We start from the raw sequence: 18490 nt of genomic DNA on the forward strand, positions 1-18490 counted from the left end.
TGCAGTTAGGCACATCAGCGAGTTGTTGGGGAAAAGTAAAAGCAATGACTTTATAGTCACTCCATAGATAGATGCCAACAACTACTATTCGAGTTGCCATTGTGTTCATGCATCGACTTCTGACAGGAAAATAAAGCAACGCCCTGTGACAACAACAATTTTTCGTTACCTATACTTTCAGGTAAAGACTTTTGACATTGAGAAACAATATCTAGTTGTTGCCAAATCCATGTTTTTCGTAGTGATATCTATGGATTTAGAAATATGAACAACAAAAGCATAAAACACTAAAGATGAGCATCTTAGTTGTTGTACCATTCAAGCCTATTCTCATTGAAGCCACACAAATGCTTGATGTTGAACCACAATTTAACATTGTAGGCAAGGGACTAGGTCACACAATGAAGTTTATGTGCCATATCAGTTTTAGAGGAGGCACGTATTCAAATTTTTCGAGCAATTGGGAAAATTCAAAAAAAGAGGTAGAACATATGGTGACATACTTTTGTCTGACTTATTGGATTAAGCAAGGTTGAATTTATGTGCTAGATTTCTTATACTACCTTAAGAGGAGGGTGCTTGCAATGTAGCTGGCTTGGAGGCGGTAGCTTGATCATATTTTGGAATTGAGAATTCAGTCTCATGTGTAAACTAGGGTTCATCATATGGTTTGCAACCCGTGTGCCCAAGGAAGCCGCCCCGAGCCCATGATATATTATAGCTTGGCATGACCCAATTTTTTTAATGGGCAACCCTTGGCCCAAGCGCGACCCATTTGAGCTCGACATGGCCAAACCCAACTCGACCATCTTAGGCCAACCCATATAATAAATATGATTTAAATATACCATTTACAAATATTTAGTCTATAATTAATATGTATTATGTCAATTAATCTTTTATAAAAATTTGGTCTATATGTACGGTGTTATTTAGATTTGTTTTTTCATCGACACAAATGACATAGCTTTGTTAATTGAAATACCGCAGTGCAGCGACATTTTGCTTGAAGTACGTCTATTCGACAATCTATTTTAATGGTGATACTGTGTAATGATGCCACCGAATGAATATTGACATTTATTGGAGCGTATTTCCAACTCGTTATTGTGTAAAGTTAACCTGTGCATTTTCCCATTTACACGTTTTTAGTCTAGTGCACCTCAAAAGCAAACCATCACTTGTCCTTCTTAATAAATCATCATTAATTATGACATAATTGGTTGCCTGAGATCTGATTTTTTTGCAAATTGGCTTCGAAGAGTTTGAAAGGTAGTTAAGGAAGGGAATCCTCCAATCAACATCATCCAAATTTATCTCATTGACCTCCAAGCTCATCCTTAGATCCATACAGGTTTTGTTGCTTAAAGACTATATTTGGTTGTGGCAGTAGTGTTCATTTAAACTCTTGGGTTGATTTAGGTTTCAGTTATGTTGGGATTAGGGGTGGGCACGGTTTGGGTTGGACCGATTTTTGCCTCAAATTAGAACCAATCTGATATTATTCATCCGGTTGGGTTCGGTTCGGTTTTAATAAAAAAATTTCAAAAACTGTCCGGTTTGGGTTGAATCGGTTATGGTCTGGTTCGGTTTTGAACAAGATTATAAAAATTAATTTTTAATACAATTCTCAAATGAAAATATTATTATTTTTACTTGAAAATTAACAAATTATTCAATTTCATATAAAAATAAATATTAAAGTTAGAAAAGAGAGATATTTTGACATTGAACTTGGATAAATATTAGTTTTTTTTTTGTGAAATTAAAAATATAGCATTAAAAATAAATATATATTGAAATTATATATTTTTTAATTTGATCGGTTCGGTTCGGCCTGGTCCGATTTTTGAAGACATGGAACTAGATCCAAAACTGGTCTGATTTGGTTTTTGACTGATTGTTGACTTTTTGGTCAACTCGATTTTTTTCCGGTTTGGTTCAGTGCGGTTCGAGTCGGATTTCCGGTACGCCGGTTTGAGTGCCCACCCCTAGTTGGGATTATGCTTAATGTGGGGATGTAGCTATAGTAGTTGTTGGTGTATCTTTTTTCTGCTTTAGTTTTATTTTTTTTAGCATGTTAATTTTAGTACCATTTTGGGCTAAGTTTGTAATGTTGAAATTTAAGCCATCTTTGGTCTAGAAAAGGAAAAAAAAAAAAAAACCTGCGTTAGTGGGAGAGTACTCTTGTGGGATACTCTTTTATAGGCAATGACGGAACTAGGCGCTGCCATGAGCTCTATCACTAGGGGTGGGCACGGTTCGGTTCTCACCCAAAATCGAAATTGGGACTATTCATCCGATCTAATTAGGTCCAGTTTGCCCACAAGTCATTTTGGTTTCTGATTTTTTCAGTTTTGGACCAGAATTAATTTTTTAAAATTTTTACAAAATCCAACAAAAAAATTTATTTTTTGGGCTTAAAAATTAATAAATGACTCAATTTCATGCAAATGGAGGTGATTGGGCCTAGAAAAGACAAGTGATTTGGAGTTGGGCTTGGGGAATGATTAGTTATGGGATTAGAAATTTAGCATTTGGGATTAAATTTTTTTTTTAAAAACGATTTAAAATACAAATATGATCCAGTTTGGCTCAATCTTATTTTTGGTCAACTAGGTCTGATTTTTGGTCAACCTAATCTATCACACCTCATCTTTTGAGAAAAGAAAAGAAAAAATAGTGTTAATAATAAACATATTATTAAAAAAAAAAAAGCCCAATATTGCCCAAAGTATAAATTTAGCCCATCTATACACTTAACTTTACTTTCATGCCACAAGAAAAATTGTACTCCGCCTTGATATGAATACTTGGTTCCCTCCTTATTTATAGAAGTGGTTATTGATACTCTTAAATAAATAATCATACCTTCTCCCTTGTAGAATAAAATAAGGGAGGTATTGCAATTCTAGATTTATGAAATGATTTTTTTGGTGCTAATATTCTTTAAATTATTAAAAATATTAAACTCCTTCTTTTGTTTAAAAAATAATAAATTCATTGAATTAATTATTTTGTTTAGCCACCAAACTTACTACACACGAAACCATTCCATTCCATGTGCGGACCGATGAAGATAAAGAAGACAGAGTCTCCCCTATAAGAGCAAGGCCAGCGCACCCAACAAACTGGGCCAAAGGCAGCCCGAGAGAAGGAAGACCAGCTCCAGCGCGGAAGGAGAAGCCCGGGCAAGGCGTGGGTCCCACCAGCCCGGGCAGGCCCAAGGGCGAAATCAGATTGGGCTCGAGCCCGAGTTGGATGACGTCATCGCTGACGTCACGATGACGTCAGCGCACGGAAGTCAAATTTTTTTACCTGCCACGTGTCAACACCGGGTGGCTCCGATTGGTTTTTTTCCAGAAATCCTACGGTCAAAAAAATTTAAAAAAAATCCTAAAAAATCCGAAAAAATTCTGAAATTTTTTTAAAAAAAATACCAAAAAAGTATGTATTTTTTCCCTATAAATACCTAACCATTTTATCTACTTTCAACACCAAATCTTCATACAATTTCTTCTCCATACAATATTTTCTACTCTCCACTCACATTATTCATTTTCCACACCAATTCTCCATACAAACTCATCTCCTTCCAATATTTTTTACTCTCTACTCATATTTTCCACTTTCCACACCAATTCCATACAAACTTTTCTCCTTCCAATATTTTTTACTATCCACTCACATTTTTGTACTACTTTCCATTTGTAGAAAATAAACAAATGGCATCTTCTGTCGAAATCGGAGGCTCGTGGTCAACCCAGGAAGATATTGCGTTGTGCGAGTCTTGGGTGAACGTTAGTCATGACCCTATCACGGGCAATGAGATGAAGTTCCATCATATGTGGAGCAAAATTCATGGAGAATTTTGTCAAAGATCGGGTTCCATTCGGACCGAAATGGCTTTGTCTAGTAGATGGAAACTTCTAAACAAAGAGTTAGGGAAATGGAGAAATGCCTTGACAAAAGCAAAGGACAACATTCGGAGCGGTGCGAATCTTTCCGATGAGGTAAAATATTTTTAATTGTCATTTTAATCAATTTAATGTAACTTTTTTTTATTGCATATTCTATTTCTTTTTGTTGCACAATGTTTATTTTATTTTTGCATTTCCTAATTGGCTTTATTTATTTACATAATCAATTTTATTCTTGCATTTCAAATATGTTTATAATTTCATGCATAATCTTTATTTTTTGTTTTTGCATTTTCAATTTGTCTATATTTATTTACATAATCAATTTTATTCTTGCATTTCAAAATAGTTTATAATTTCTTGCATTGTATATTTTTTTAATGCACTTCCAATTATTTATTTTGAATAGATCATACAAGCACAAATGTGGTTCGGTGCCATGGGGTTGTTGAATCGACCATCCTGAAGTAACGGTTCGGGCTCCAATGGTAGTCCATTTGGTCCTATCGGCCTTTCATATATTCTTGTCAACGCCGTGTTCATAGGATCGGGTTCAAACACCTCTGGAGCATCGTAGTCATACTCATCCTCCACAATCATGTTGTGGAGGATGATGCAAGTCATCATAATACTCCTCAGCACCTCCTCGTCTAGCATCCGAGCAGCACCCCTGATAATTGCCCAACGAGCTTGCAAGATACCGAAACACCTTTCCACGTCTTTCCTGTAACCTTCTTGAAAGGAAGCAAAGCTTCTTTCCTTCTCGGATTGGGGATTCGGAATTGTTTTCACGAATGTCGTCCACCTAGGATAAATTCCGTCGGCAAGGTAGTAGGCCCCAGAGTATATGGTATTGTTGATTTGGTATGTGACCTGAGGGGAATGACCTCGCAATACCTCATCGAACACCGGGGATTGACCAAGGACATTGAGGTCATTCTGAGATCCGGCAACCCCAAAAAAGGCATGCCAAACCCAAGTGTCGAATGAAGCTACGGCCTCCAAAATGATACTTTTTTGGCCCTTCCGATTCCCATACTCTCCTTGCCACGCAGTAGGACAATTCTTCCACTGCCAATGCATGCAATCAATGCTTCCGATCATTCCTGGGAAACCTCGAGCCTCGCCTTTTTGTAGAAGCCTTTGCAGGTCCCTCGGAGTGGGTTTGCGAAGGTACTCCCTCGTGTACAAATTTTCCACTGCATCACAGAATCTCACCAAGCACTCTAGGATAGTAGATTTTCCCATCCTTGCAATCTCATCCACCTGCTCTGCAGATGCCCCATAAGCAAGCATCCGCAAAGCAGCTGTAAGTTTTTACTCCGGGATAAGACCCAAAACTCCAACAGCATCATGCTTTTGAATGAAGTATGTGTCGTAATTACAAATATCATGCATGATTTTTTGGAACAAATGTGGCTGCATTCTATATCTCTCTCGAAACTTATGAGCAGGATATAACGAATTTGGGATAAAGTAATCCTCCAAGAGATTCTTACCCCGAGACTCTCTGCGTCTGTCCACATTCGGGGCACGACGACGATGGTGTTGGCTTGATTGATTCATCATACACACCGCCGCTACTTCAAGCATTTCTTCCTCTTCTTCATCGGCGTCCCGATCTTCTTCCTCACGTCTACGCCGGATTTCTTCCCATTCTTTCTGTTGCCTCTCCAACACCCTCCTGAAGTTTGACATTGAGAGTATAATGGGAAATTGTAAAATCTGAGAAATGAAGGAATATATCAGAGATGGTGTGAGAGGAGTGGTGTTGATGGTGTAGTTATATAGAGGGATTCAGAAGATAGAGATGACACGTGGCACAATTTTAGAGGGTGAAAATCTTATCTGAAATCTGAGATCACTATTTGTAAAAAAATATCTGAAAATCTTATCAGACATGGGACACGTGGCACAATTTTAGAGGGTGAAAATCTTATCTGAAATATGACATTATAATTTTTTTAAATTATCTGAAAATCTTATCTGACATGGGACACGCGGCACAATTTTAGAGGGTGAAAATTTTATCGGAAATCTGAGATTATAATTTTTATTAATGAATATCCGAAAATTTTATCTGGAATAAGACACGTGGCAACCGAGATTCACATCCGAAAATCTTATCCGAAAATTTAATTACAAAAAATTATCAAAATTAATGATTTAAAGTATTAAAAAAATAGGAAATAAAGTACAATGAATAGTAATTGCCCTAGACTTGCCCTAGACTTTGCCCTTGTGGGTGGAACCACAAATGGCAAGGCTGACACTATTCACGTGAATAGTGTCAGCCCTTGCTTGCCCTTGCCTTAGACTTTGCCCTAAGGGGTGGAGTTGCTCTAAGCTTTTGATTACTTTAACATGCTCCCTCTCTCACACAAAAAAGAAAACTTAGTCGGAGACTTGAAGTTTAAAACATTGGATTCCAAATGGGATGAATAGGCACACCAAAAGGTTGGACAAAACAGAAAAAAAAAAAAATTTAAATATCGCAAAGTTGAGAACCAAAATTTTTGACTCCGAATGTGAAATCTCGTGGTCTATCTATATTATAACACATAAATTAATAATATTACAAAGTAAACAAATCTCAAAGTCCCAACCAAGTAACAACCCATTTGGTGTTTATAATTTTTTCACAAGCTTCTTCCACAATCTACAATAGAGTGAGGCCCCTATGTTTTTCACTCACAGAACATGAAACACTCCTTCCTTGCCCAAAAAGCACCCGAAGATTCATATTTGAATAAAAAGGTACATCCTAAGATCAAAAACACGAACTCCTCTCATTTTCTTCTTCTCTCTCTCAGTTTTATTACTTCCCTCCCTCTCCAATTTCCCCTTTCCCTCCTCAGAGTCCTCTGTTCCTCTCCTTCCCTTCTCCAAAATTCAAAACCCTAATTCTCTCTCTCTCTCTCTCTCTCTCTCTCTCTCAAAGGGTGCATTGAGAGTTGAGAGTTCTCTTTTTGCTCCACAACCAAAAAAAGGAAAAGGAAAAAAAAAAAGGAAAAAAAACCCCAAACATTGAACAAGAATCTCTCCTAGGGCTTAATCCATTGAAAAGTCAAAACCCCTTTTGCCCAATCCAATACCGAACCAGATGATCTGAAAAAGTTCACATTTTTCTTTTTCACCTAAACCTGTTGACTCTCTTCATTGGTATATACAAACACTACCAATGTCGGATGATATGCTCATACATTTCTCCTCCAACTCCTCAAACCAGTCGGACCAGTCTCTGCCCACCAAGATTGCCAAGCTCGAAGCTCGTATGGTCGGCAAGGCTTCCTCTGCCTCTTCCGCCCCTCCTGCTCAGCAGCAGCTTCAACAGCAACACCAGCAGCAGCCGCAGCAGTCTGCTTGGTCCTCCCTCTCCGCTGCTCCGAAATTCGCTACGGCGGACTTGGCCGAGCCGTCTACTTCGAGTGATTCCGATGACGATGTAAGCCCTTTCTCTCATTTTATAGCACAATGTGTATAATTCAGTGCATTGGTTGAATGCTTTCCACTTTATGTTTGATGTTGATGGTAATTGCCAAGTAATCTTTGTTTTCCATATGATTTTAGCTTATTGATTTGATCAAATGGGGATAAGCTTTTGTACATCTCTTTTGTCGACCAAATACTAATTTAATCAACTAAATTGTGGGTGTTGTGCCCGGTATAAGTGTTACTTTTTTAAAAAACATATTGCATAAAGTTTGATGCCTAACCTGTTGATGTCTCTAATCAGAAAGAAAGTCGCTGTTCATGAAATTTTATTTTCTTCAAACCATTTATTTAACCATTTACATTTATGAAAGTTCCATTCTCTATTATGGTTGCTTTACCAGGTTGGGGAATGTGTGCCTGTATGACCAGTTTTGATACTTTTGATCTCACAATTTTTTTGTTTAAAAGAAACAAAACTTTATTTAATAATACAATGTTTCTAATAAAAAATAAAAATAAAGTCGAGAAATGTAACTAACAAAACAAGTATTATCTATCAATGAACAAGAAGTCCACTTACAAAATGAGAAAATAACAAAATAAGCTATCCCATCCTTTTGAAATCACTCAGTTACATCTCATTCTATTTTGATCTTGGAATTTAGATAACTTTTTATTGGCTTTAATTACTTAAATCTCATAAAGTTTACCATTAGGTGTTGGATCTTTCTCATATAATTTATTTCCTGATTCATATTCTTATGACAGAATGGAGGGGAGTTTCTGATACAAGCCAACACTCAGAAGCGCCAGAAACTTCAAGAAGATGGTAATTCAACTGTCCTTGAACATGCTGAGGTAGGCTCTTGTTCAAGTTAAGTTTGGTTAGAAAACTTTCAAGATTATACTGTAGCCCACTGATTTTAGTTGCTCATATATATTTTAGTTCTTCGCTTAAATTGATATCAATCTTTTTAAGCACGTCTGAGGCAATGCATTAGAATACTCAATCAGATTTGATATTTTAGATGAAAAAGTTGAGATCATGGTGTTGAATTGTTTACTTATTACTTGCATTGAAAATTCTCCTTCTTTATATCTTTCTTCTGCATATAATCCGAATTGTGTAAATTAACATAAAAAAGCATATGCAGGCAGTGGCTGATGGGAGGCAAATGGTTGTGGAAAGCATTGATACCAAGGCAACTTCTGATGTAAATAGAAAAAAGCATGGTCGTGGTAGGGGGCATTCTGTATCTGGTCGGGGTCGTGGTTCAAGAGTTAGTGATCAAACAAGATTGCTAACTTCGACAGTTTCACCTCCAAATGGTCAGCTTGAGAATCCATACAATAAGGTATGGTCGTAGGCTTGAGCTGTTTCAGTTTCAATCCTAATCCTTTTATGGTAGCAGTTATCATCTACGAATCATCATATTCTACATATCTGCCATCATTAAGGAGGTATCTCTACTTGTCATATATTATTTGTTATGGTAAGAAATTATCTACTGTATTATCTTGACAAGACTGGTTTTGACCTTTAATGGTCTGAGCCACCTATATGTGTTGTTTGCTGGATAAAATATTCTCATAATAAATGTTCTGTTAAAGATCATCTTTCTAAGATAATTGAATGAGGATAAGTTATTAAACACGGATGGAATTAAATTAGGGCCTGCATTTTCTGCTTCCAATCGTTTTTTTTACTAATCGAAATTTTGATTAAGAATTGCAAATGCATTATATATCACCTAGTGAATGAGGCGAAATGGACTGCCACTCATAATTGCTTGGTCAATGACACACATGGTCTTGTTTATGCTTTTTGTTGAAAATTTTGTTAATATTGTTCAAAATATTCTGTAATCAAGATAAAATGAAGGCTCTATATGCTGTGCAAACCTGGGATTTAGAGAACGCTTGTGAGTTTGTCCATCATGTTACACAGTGCATCTTATTTTTACTGAATGGAGTGATTAACTGCATATCAGTAAAGAAGTTACTGAAAGAATCTGCAAAACGCATGGATAGGCAATGTTGAGATGATATTTGTGGTGGCAAATCATGCTTCCACTGCATGAAATAATGCTCAGGTGAAAGGATAAAAATTATACATAACATCTTCTGAGAGCATTTGCTATATTTCCCATTCAGGACTGCCTGCATCCTATCCCATGTGTAGTTGATCTGGTCCCTCTTTCAAGTAGACCACAGTTAGATATTTAAGGGTATCATTCTATGGCAGAGAATGAGATATTTAGCATCTTTAGGGGTGTCCACATCAGAACATTATGGGATAATCCAATCTGGTTAATTCAGCTCAGTTGACTGGGAGTAATGAGCTGATTGCAAGTTTTTCGTCTAATTTTCTGGGTTGTACATCATTTATTGATGGAAAACTTGTCTATCTTGTCTTGTACTTCTTTCTTTTTAGTAATTTTTTATTTTTTATTTTTGTTTCCTATTAAAAAAAGATATGATTTTCTCTGGACAATAGAGATATCTACTTTTAATATTCATTCCTCTTTGGAATAATACAGACAGAAATGGATAATGAGACAATGCAATGAATCATGATACATAAGAGATGATTACAATTTTTATTTGGCCTATACAAAATAATATTTTTAATTGCAAGTTCATATATACTTTTATGTATAGACCAAATTGTTAATATTTAAAAGACTTTAATTTTAGATGCTGTATGTAGAACAGAAATATTTATGAATGAACTGGTATTTTACCTAATCATACTTTGCAGGATAGTAGGCCTAAAGAGCAGCTTCGGAATGACAACAAATGGTCTTCATTAGATGTATGATTTGGTTTCCTTCGTTCATTTTGCAATTATTTGTCACTCTTTATTTGGCACATTTTGCTTTTGATATTTCATAGTTTTATTGTCAAACTAGGAGGAGGTTGCATCTTTACGTGCTACAGTTTCTGCGCTAGAGGAGGACTTGCGTAAATCACGTCAAGAGGCCTCTGATTACCAGAATCTTTGCCGCCAAGTAGAGAAGGTAATAAAGTTACTGCCAATAGTTGTCAAACGTACAATAGATATGCTAATGTAGTATCGTTTGTTTCTTGGGCTTTTGTGTAAAATGAAAAGCCTGTTGTATAAATTCCATTATTATCTGTGATTTGCGCAGGAATTGAATGAACTAAAAGATAATGAACAGCAAATGAAGCCTAAGGTGTGCTCTTCTGGAGGATTTATATTCATCAGTATTTCCAATTAACCATTATTACATAAAATATTCTTTTGTTAATATTTATGATCTTTTCCTGATATATTGTTCCATTTTGTACTTTATCATCATACAATGTCAACTTTCATGGAGAAAGCATTGTATATCGATAATAAACCTTTATATTGAGTTGCCGTATTCTGATGTATTCACATTACAAATAGTTTTAGCAAACTAGTTTGGTTGACCATGTTTGCAGAAATAAAGATATACTATGCCCATTTGCTCGAAGCAATTTTTATTGTGCTACTCACGTTTGAATTTCAAATTTCTGGGCTTTATCTTTTCCCCTTTTCATAGGAACATGGTAGTGGTAAAGTTCTTTCACTGTATTGCATAAACTGAAAGGTAACAGTAGATAATTTTTTTGTAGAGGGCCTTTACTGGAAACAGCATTGGAGTGGTCATCTGGTTCTCAAATAGCCATTAGTTTGGACTAACGGACTAGTGTGTGCACACTCACATACACAAATGTCATTTCAGTAGGATACTTGTCCATTAGTTTGGTGTAAGATATATCATCTTTAAGATTCATTTAGACACGAATGATACAATGTTGTAATTGTTGGAAGGCTTGAGAGCATTACTATCGTCTGTAATGATTATGAGCTGTTGGATTCATTTTTTTCCGTATACAAGCAGTGGGGCAGAAATGATTGCACTCTGTGAATTTTATGTTTATCATCCGTATGTTGGCCAATTGTTGTGACAGATACAAGTTTTGGTTTCCACTTATGCAGAGAACAAAAGTAATCTCTGATCTGCTGATATCTGTTTCAAAAGCGGAAAGGCAGGAAGCAAGGTTGAAGGTACGACAGGACTCTTTGAGGCTTGGAAATGTGGGTGTAATCAGGTAATGCATGCATTTCTTTTAGCTTCTATACTTAGTGCTTCAAAAGGGTTTTAGTGCTTGGGGGATTTCCTCATCTCTGGGTTAAAAAATTTCATTGGATCCTGTCATCCTAGTCATTCCATTTTTCTTTAAAAATATTATACAAATCATTTTCTCTGTTCATTGCAGAGCTGGAACTGTTATATCTGAGACATGGGAAGATGGGCAGGCCTTGAAAGATCTCAATGCTCATCTTGTATGTTCTTATAAGAAATTTTTTTATACTTTGTTTTGTCATGCCAGCTTATTATTTTTATGTCTAGTCACAGTGAATATTTCTACTTTGAAAAGGTTCGTTGAATAAACCAGAACCAGGACTCGTTAGAATTTTCCCCAGCAACTTACTCTAGGATTCCGGACTACATATTGAGCTCTACAAGATATTAGGTTCTTAGTACACTATTAATTAAAGAATCTTTTTCCTATTGAAAATTTTTTCAAAGCCTTGTTTAGATGTCAGTTTCATGTCACATTTTATGCACATCTTGGGCTTTCAGATATCAGTTATGTACTTGGTGTAGCATTTCTGTACATGTACTATGTTCACTGTATTGGAAGTTTCTCTAAAACTCATTATCCGGAGACTTCAGTTTCTTTCTCTTAGTAATGCAATTCACAAATTTCCACCCAAATTGTTGAAGGTGGGTAAGCATTTTAAAAAGGCCTTGTAGTCTCAAACAATGTAATCTTAGTCTCCCAGGTTTTTATTATACTGTTTTTGAGTGTATCTATAGAGCTTCCACACCAAAAGGAGAGGACCACACTTTCTTTTATTGCTACAAATTCTGTCGTTTTAATTGATTAATGATCTTTGCACTTGTTTCTAGGTCCGTTTTAAGATAAACATATGGCATTTATTAACATGGGTTTTTTAATTTTCTAGAGACAATTATTAGAAACTAAGGAGGCCGTTGAGCGGCAGCGGAAGTCATTGAAGAAAAGGCAAAGTGGTAAAGTTATTATGCATCGACTGTTCTTATTACATTTCCTTTTTCAGTTACTTTTGGTTTATACAATGATCCAGGAATTTTATTATTTTGTGTCTGGTGGATTTACTCTCTCTCTCTCTCTCTCTCTCTGTGTGTGTTGATTTCCTGTTTGTCTTGTTTTGCATAGGGCAATTGTTTTGCCCTGGTATGAAGAATAAATCTATCAAAGTTTAATATCTTTAGTTTTCATTCTCTTGAGTCCTATAAAGTCGCTATACATGTTGAAATATATATATATATATAGGGACATTCTCCAATAAGTATTTAAGTTAAGGATTGGTTACTTCTAATCTCGGCCGTTGGATTGCATTTAAGAGACTACCAACACATTTAATGCCAACACATTTAATGAATGCAAACCAATGGCCAAAATTAGAAGTATGTGACCAACCCTTAACATAAAATACTTATTGGAGAATCTCCCTATATATATATATATATATCTCTCTCTCTCTCTCTCCACACACACACACACACACACACAAAAGAAAAAAAAAGACTAGTCATCCTATTTTCCTTGAAAATATGAATCTCAAATTTGCATCAATTTGTAGTCTTTGTGAAGTGGAGTAGTCATTTTCCACTTTTTAAATTGTGATTTTTGTTTCCTAAAGATAAGGGAGATGGAGTTGATGCTGAAACTGGAGTACAAGAAGAATTTCTAGTCCAGGATGAGATCTATAAATCCCGTCTAGCCAGCATCAAACGAGTAAGTTTTCTAGTTTGTCTAATTTAGTTTTTTCCATCTTTTTATTTTTATTGGGAAGTCCTTGTTTTCTCATTTGTTTGTCTCTCAACTTATGGACTTCTATAGGAGGAGGAAGTTCTCCTGCGTGAAAGAGACCGCTATGAACTGGAGAAAGGAAGGCTTATACGTGAAATGAAACGCATACGAGATGAGGATGGTTCCCGTTTTAACAATTTTCAGATTCTCAACCACAGATTTGCACTCTTAAATCTTCTTGGCAAAGGGGGATTCAGTGAAGTTTACAAGGTCGGAACTTTGTGAAATGTCGTTTAATAATTATAAACATTTCAACCAATTTTAAGTAAAGGTCTAGACAATTCATTTGCCAATGTTGGCAATTGTAAAGAAATACCTTTTTGCAGTGATTTGAAGTAAGAACTTTCCAGCAGGCATTTGACTTGGTAGAGCATAGATACGTTGCATGTAAACTTCATGGTTTAAATGCTCAGTGGAGTGAAGAGAAGAAGCAGAGTTACATACGGCATGCAATCCGGGAGTACAATATTCACAAGACCTTGGTGCATCATCACATTGTCCGGCTTTGGGACATTTTTGAGATTGATCAGAATACATTCTGCACTGTATTAGAGTATTGCAGTGGTAAACTATACTCTCACCATTCTGTCCTTTGAATGATATTAGTTACTTTTATTCTAAGAGGAAGATATTAAAAATTAGCAACAGTATAGAATTATTGTCTCAATCTTTCTTCATATTCTTTTTGGTTTTATTAATATTTCCTTTTCTACCCTCAGGGAAAGATCTTGATGCTGTCCTTAAAGCAACACCTGTGTTGCCTGAGAGGGAAGCTAGGATCATCATCTTTCAGATATTTCAAGGTCTTATATACTTGAACAAAAGAACGCAGAAGATTATACATTATGATTTGAAGCCCGGAAATGTTCTATTCGATGAACTCGGGGTTGCAAAAGTGACTGATTTTGGTCTTAGCAAGATAGTGGAGAATGATGTTGGATCCCAGGGTATGGAACTTACATCCCAGGGTGCTGGAACTTATTGGTAAGTGATGCAAATAAGCTTATGCACATGTGCAGAATTACATTTTCTTTTAGAGGAAAAAAGTTGAGCTTCCCTTAGGCATTTGAGACATCCTTACGTTTGAACTTATATTTATGTGATTCTGTTGATTTTAAATCATCGATGTGCATCCTGCTTATTTTAGTTGTGCATTTAATATATAAAGTTCATGTGAAAACTACTTTTACCTCTACAATCTTTGAAGTTTTTGTGCGTGATAATTGTCATGCTAGTTTAGTTAGGAAGAACGACTGGAAAGCATAATTCAGTTGACTTAAAGCTTTGTTCTGCATTCCAGTGGTTTTCTTCTGTCTTCTTCTCCTTGACATTTGACTACATTTGGTTTGAATAGCAGCATATTTGATAATTCCTTTGTTATTTGCAGGTATTTACCTCCTGAATGCTTTGAGCTCAGCAAGACACCTCTTATATCATCAAAGGTTGGTGACTTCCTGTAAATGTGCATCTCCTTGTGATAGCTGGGCAGCATGTATATGCAGCAAATAGGCCAAATGCATTTCTACTGCATTTCTGTTGATAGATAACTTTTCTTTTTTGGCGCAATATTGCTCTAGAGCATGTAAGTGGAGTCTTTTACTAGACTGTTGATATGATTGGTGTCCCTAGAGTCTTCTTACTTGAAAAGAAAGCTTATTAGAAAACCAAACTCTTTCACTTCACCTTTATTCTTCTCAACTTGGGTACCAACATTTTTTGACATGGTCTCTCTTGGAAATCAGGTTGATGTTTGGTCAGCAGGTATTCTACTATACCAAATGCTATTTGGCAGACGCCCTTTTGGGCATGATCAAACCCAGGAACGAATACTACGGGAGGACACAATTATTAAAGCACGAAAAGTTGAATTTCCTTCTAGACCTGCCATCTCAAATGAGGCAAAGGTGAGTTATGCCTTTAGTTCATGCAGCATGTTTAATTTTTCTTGCTTGGACATAGGTGGTTCTTTGGAAAGAATGTATGATAGCATTTGAACTCAAGCTCGTTAGGTGCAATAGAATTGCTAATGTCATATAGTTGCCCTTAAATAGTGTTCACGGCTTTCCCTATTCATTGATGGACATTTGAGGAGAATTCTGAGCAGCTTGTGATACCATTTCGCATATTTCTGTTCGCAGGATTTTATTCGACGCTGTCTAACATATAATCAAGCAGAGAGGCCAGATGTTTTAGCAATTGCTCAAGATCCATTTCTCACATACTCGAAGAAGTAAATAGGAAGACCCAAGAGCTAGCTCCCACAAAATTTTGCTTGTTTTCCTGCAATACCCACAATGAATTTTGTACAGCTTGTAAAGGTTTGTTACTCATTGTAGCTGTGGTGTACTCCCCCCGTTGGGTCTTCAGGTCTTGTATTTTGACCTCATGCTTGGGTAGGGTGCAGGAAAAAAGTGTGTAATTTTGGCTGCTCGCCTATTGACTTTTTTTTTTTTTCTTTTTGTTCTTTCAGCATAGTTATGTGTCTGATTTATCCCTTTTCCATCGTGTATTGGCACTCTACTTTTTGAAAAAGAAAAGAAAAGCAAAAAGGGAAAAGAATAGAGTTTACATGAAAAGGACTTTGAAGCTTCATTAACTGTTCTACAGATAGATGCTGGGTAGAAAAAATTTTGTTTTCCCCAACAATCAGTTGCTCCTTGATCCGAAAACGATTTATGGATAAATTGAATTCCATTGTTATGAAGCATCTATATTCAACAAGGAACAGTGGATTTCTTTGGCAAGCTTAAATCAAAGTGAAGGTGATATGTTTTTTATATTTTTTTTATTTTAAAGGCAGCGATTTATTTTTAAGCTGTCAAAGGCAGTTTGAGGGCCTGTTCGCCCATCAAGTCTGCCCTGTTTGTGGTTAAGGTTTCTTATCGAAATAAGAGGAGAGGGTACAACGTTTCCAGAATAAGTGAAAATCAAGAGAAGATTTTTACCAATGTGCATTTTTCATTATGCTTTATTTATTTATTTATTTTTTGGGTCAGATCCATCATGTTACGTTTGTTTGTTTGCGCAGGTTTTCTTTTTTACCCTAATTTTTATTATGTCTTGGTCATGTAGATTTACATGTGCTTGAATAGTAGTGGTATATATACACAGAGAGAGAGAGAGAGAGAGAGAGAGAGCCACATAAATATTATCCCCATGATATCAAATATTAGACAAAGAAACCATAATGGCATTATCCTTGTCTTCCCCGACTGCAATTACATGCTCCAAGCTCCATGACAATTCAAGCCTTCAATTCAACACCTCAAACACCTACAAACGAAGTCCAAATGCAGTGAGCGTCAAATGTGCATCGACAGAGCCACCGGCAGCAGGGGCCGGATCGGCGGGGAGGAAATCCAAGCTTGAGATAGGCTCTCCTATCATCGTAGTTGAGGCTCCAAGAATGATAAAAACCGCGGCATCGGTTCCATGCCTCAGGGTCAACTCCGGCTTGGTCAAACCCGGTGATGTTGGAAGGTACACTTTCCTAATCCCTTGTTTAAATAATTTGCATTAATATTGTTAAGTATGACTAATCGTGTGTGTGTTTTGTGTGACTTGGTTTGTTTGGTGGTGCAGAATTGTGTCAAGAAAGCCTATGGATGTGTGGGCAGTACGGCTTTCAATTGGCACTTATCTCATTGATGGCAAATACTTCAAGCCCTTGGAGTTAGAGCTTGACTCATAGATGTTGTTGTATTTCTACCTACTCATTTCATAGTGCCACAAATCTCTGTTTTATTCCTTTTCCATAATGTTAAAGGAAAACCCTCTGAGGCTCTTCCTAGTACGCCAAAAAAGAAGAAGGAATATTTACTATTCTTCATCTCCTAAATGTTCTTCCCTACCCTACCTCGTGCCTTTAGCAGTTATATTTGATAACTTTGCAACAGAGTGTATACCAGTCTTATTTAATACAAGTTGTTTGCCCTTCCGTTTTAGTCAAGTCCAGAAGTGTCATGCAACCCAAATGACCGAGTTGGTTAGAAAAGCCCAAATAGTTTACGACGCTTAAGGGAACCCGACATACTATGACACTAGGCACATCTTGTCATGCGAGGTTCACATGAACATCTGGAAAAGAAATAAATTTAAGGGCTAACGATAAAAGACACCCTGTTGGTTTAGGGTTATTCTCAAATTGGACTCCGTGGTATTAATTTTATCAATTTACGCCCTTACGTTTTCAACATCGGTCAATTTCATCCTTCCATTAAGTTGACCAGACAGTCAATCGTTAAATGCAAACCTGGCACCCGTGGGACCTACCCCACCAACGCTTTGACCATTCCGCGCATGCCAGTTGAAGGGCGGTTTTGGGTTTCGACAGTTCAAAAAACAAAAAAATCACACCCAAATTGGGCACGCGTTGCCAAAGCTGGAGATCGAAGAAAAAGCCCCAAATTCGTCCTCAACCTCAGTTTAACCTAAATCCTAAATCTCCATAGCTGAGAGCTCAAATCTACGATTTCGAAGAAGTGAGCCACCCAAAAAGTGTATTCGAGTGTATTGGCTCCTTAACCTAGAAAACGAAGGAGAAATGGAGCATAAGGCGATGGTGTGTTGGTGTGGTAAGAATGCAACAATCCGAACCTCGTGGACAATTTCGAATCCTGGGAGGCGATTCGCTATGTGTGCAAAGGTAAAAATTGGATTTGGTGCAAAATATTAGATTTTGAATTGTAGCAGGTGCAAATAATAATTTACAGAGTGGGTTTTGTGCAGGGTAAAGGAGGTTGTGATTTCTGGGTTTGGTATGATGTGGAAATGTGTGAAGGGTCTAAAGTTGTGATTCCGGGGTTGTTAAAATCATGGGATAAGTTGGAGAATTCACTAGCAAAGGCTAGACGCAGAGAGAAGGTTCTTTGGGCAATATTGGTAGTGTCGTGGATGCTTATTGCAATGTTCTTCTTCGGAGGGAATGGTGGATCAGATAGACTAAAGATGAAGACTTTGGAATTGGCATGAAAGGGGGTGTTTTAGGGATGCACTGTGCTTTTGGTATGGGAAGTACTGTGCTTGTAGTGTAATGTAGTGTGCTTTTGGTTAGGGTCTGCACTGTGCCATTGGTATGGAAAGCAGTGTGCTTATGGTTATGTAATGGGAATGAACATTTTGCATTTTTGTTATGTAATGGGAATGAGCATGATGGCTATGTAATATGCATACAATGTGACATTTTGATAATGCAATAACCTGTTCATTCCAACAACTTG

General features: G+C 36.7%; 3 protein-coding genes across 3 annotated transcripts; all 3 read left to right on the forward strand.

Annotated features, from left to right (window-relative positions):
- LOC18775577 (serine/threonine-protein kinase TOUSLED) lies at window positions 6243-16088 on the forward strand. Its single transcript, XM_007208376.2, has 16 exons — window positions 6243-7365; window positions 8124-8213; window positions 8510-8710; window positions 10117-10170; window positions 10268-10375; window positions 10508-10552; window positions 11347-11459; window positions 11628-11694; window positions 12382-12448; window positions 13102-13196; window positions 13302-13481; window positions 13625-13835; window positions 13991-14255; window positions 14659-14713; window positions 15014-15175; window positions 15410-16088. The coding sequence occupies exons 1-16, from the start codon at window positions 7102-7104 to the stop codon at window positions 15503-15505; spliced, it is 2073 nt and encodes a 690-aa protein (XP_007208438.1). The 5' UTR covers window positions 6243-7101; the 3' UTR covers window positions 15506-16088.
- LOC18775316 lies at window positions 16302-17215 on the forward strand. Its single transcript, XM_007206077.2, has 2 exons — window positions 16302-16751; window positions 16854-17215. The coding sequence occupies exons 1-2, from the start codon at window positions 16459-16461 to the stop codon at window positions 16960-16962; spliced, it is 402 nt and encodes a 133-aa protein (XP_007206139.1). The 5' UTR covers window positions 16302-16458; the 3' UTR covers window positions 16963-17215.
- On the forward strand, window positions 17296-18458 carry LOC109949813. Its single transcript, XM_020566360.1, has 2 exons — window positions 17296-17916; window positions 18000-18458. Exons 1-2 carry the CDS (start codon window positions 17815-17817, stop codon window positions 18240-18242), a joined length of 345 nt encoding a protein of 114 aa, XP_020421949.1. The 5' UTR covers window positions 17296-17814; the 3' UTR covers window positions 18243-18458.

The sequence above is a fragment of the Prunus persica genome, chromosome G6 (genome assembly GCF_000346465.2).
Source record: "Prunus persica cultivar Lovell chromosome G6, Prunus_persica_NCBIv2, whole genome shotgun sequence".
NCBI lineage: Eukaryota > Viridiplantae > Streptophyta > Magnoliopsida > Rosales > Rosaceae > Prunus > Prunus persica.

Excerpts from the sequence above, each read along its gene's own strand:
- LOC18775577 (XM_007208376.2), top strand. The coding sequence starts at position 7,102 with ATGTCGGATGATATGCTCATACATTTCTCCTCCAACTCCTCAAACCAG. Across the intron at positions 8,711-10,116 it reads TTGAGAATCCATACAATAAG|GATAGTAGGCCTAAAGAGCA; the intron begins GTATGGTCGTAG and ends CATACTTTGCAG. Across the intron at positions 12,449-13,101 it reads ATTGAAGAAAAGGCAAAGTG|ATAAGGGAGATGGAGTTGAT; the intron begins GTAAAGTTATTA and ends TGTTTCCTAAAG.
- LOC18775316 (XM_007206077.2), top strand. The coding sequence starts at position 16,459 with ATGGCATTATCCTTGTCTTCCCCGACTGCAATTACATGCTCCAAGCTC. Across the intron at positions 16,752-16,853 it reads AAACCCGGTGATGTTGGAAG|AATTGTGTCAAGAAAGCCTA; the intron begins GTACACTTTCCT and ends TTGGTGGTGCAG.
- LOC109949813 (XM_020566360.1), top strand. The coding sequence starts at position 17,815 with ATGGAGCATAAGGCGATGGTGTGTTGGTGTGGTAAGAATGCAACAATC. Across the intron at positions 17,917-17,999 it reads GATTCGCTATGTGTGCAAAG|GGTAAAGGAGGTTGTGATTT; the intron begins GTAAAAATTGGA and ends GGTTTTGTGCAG.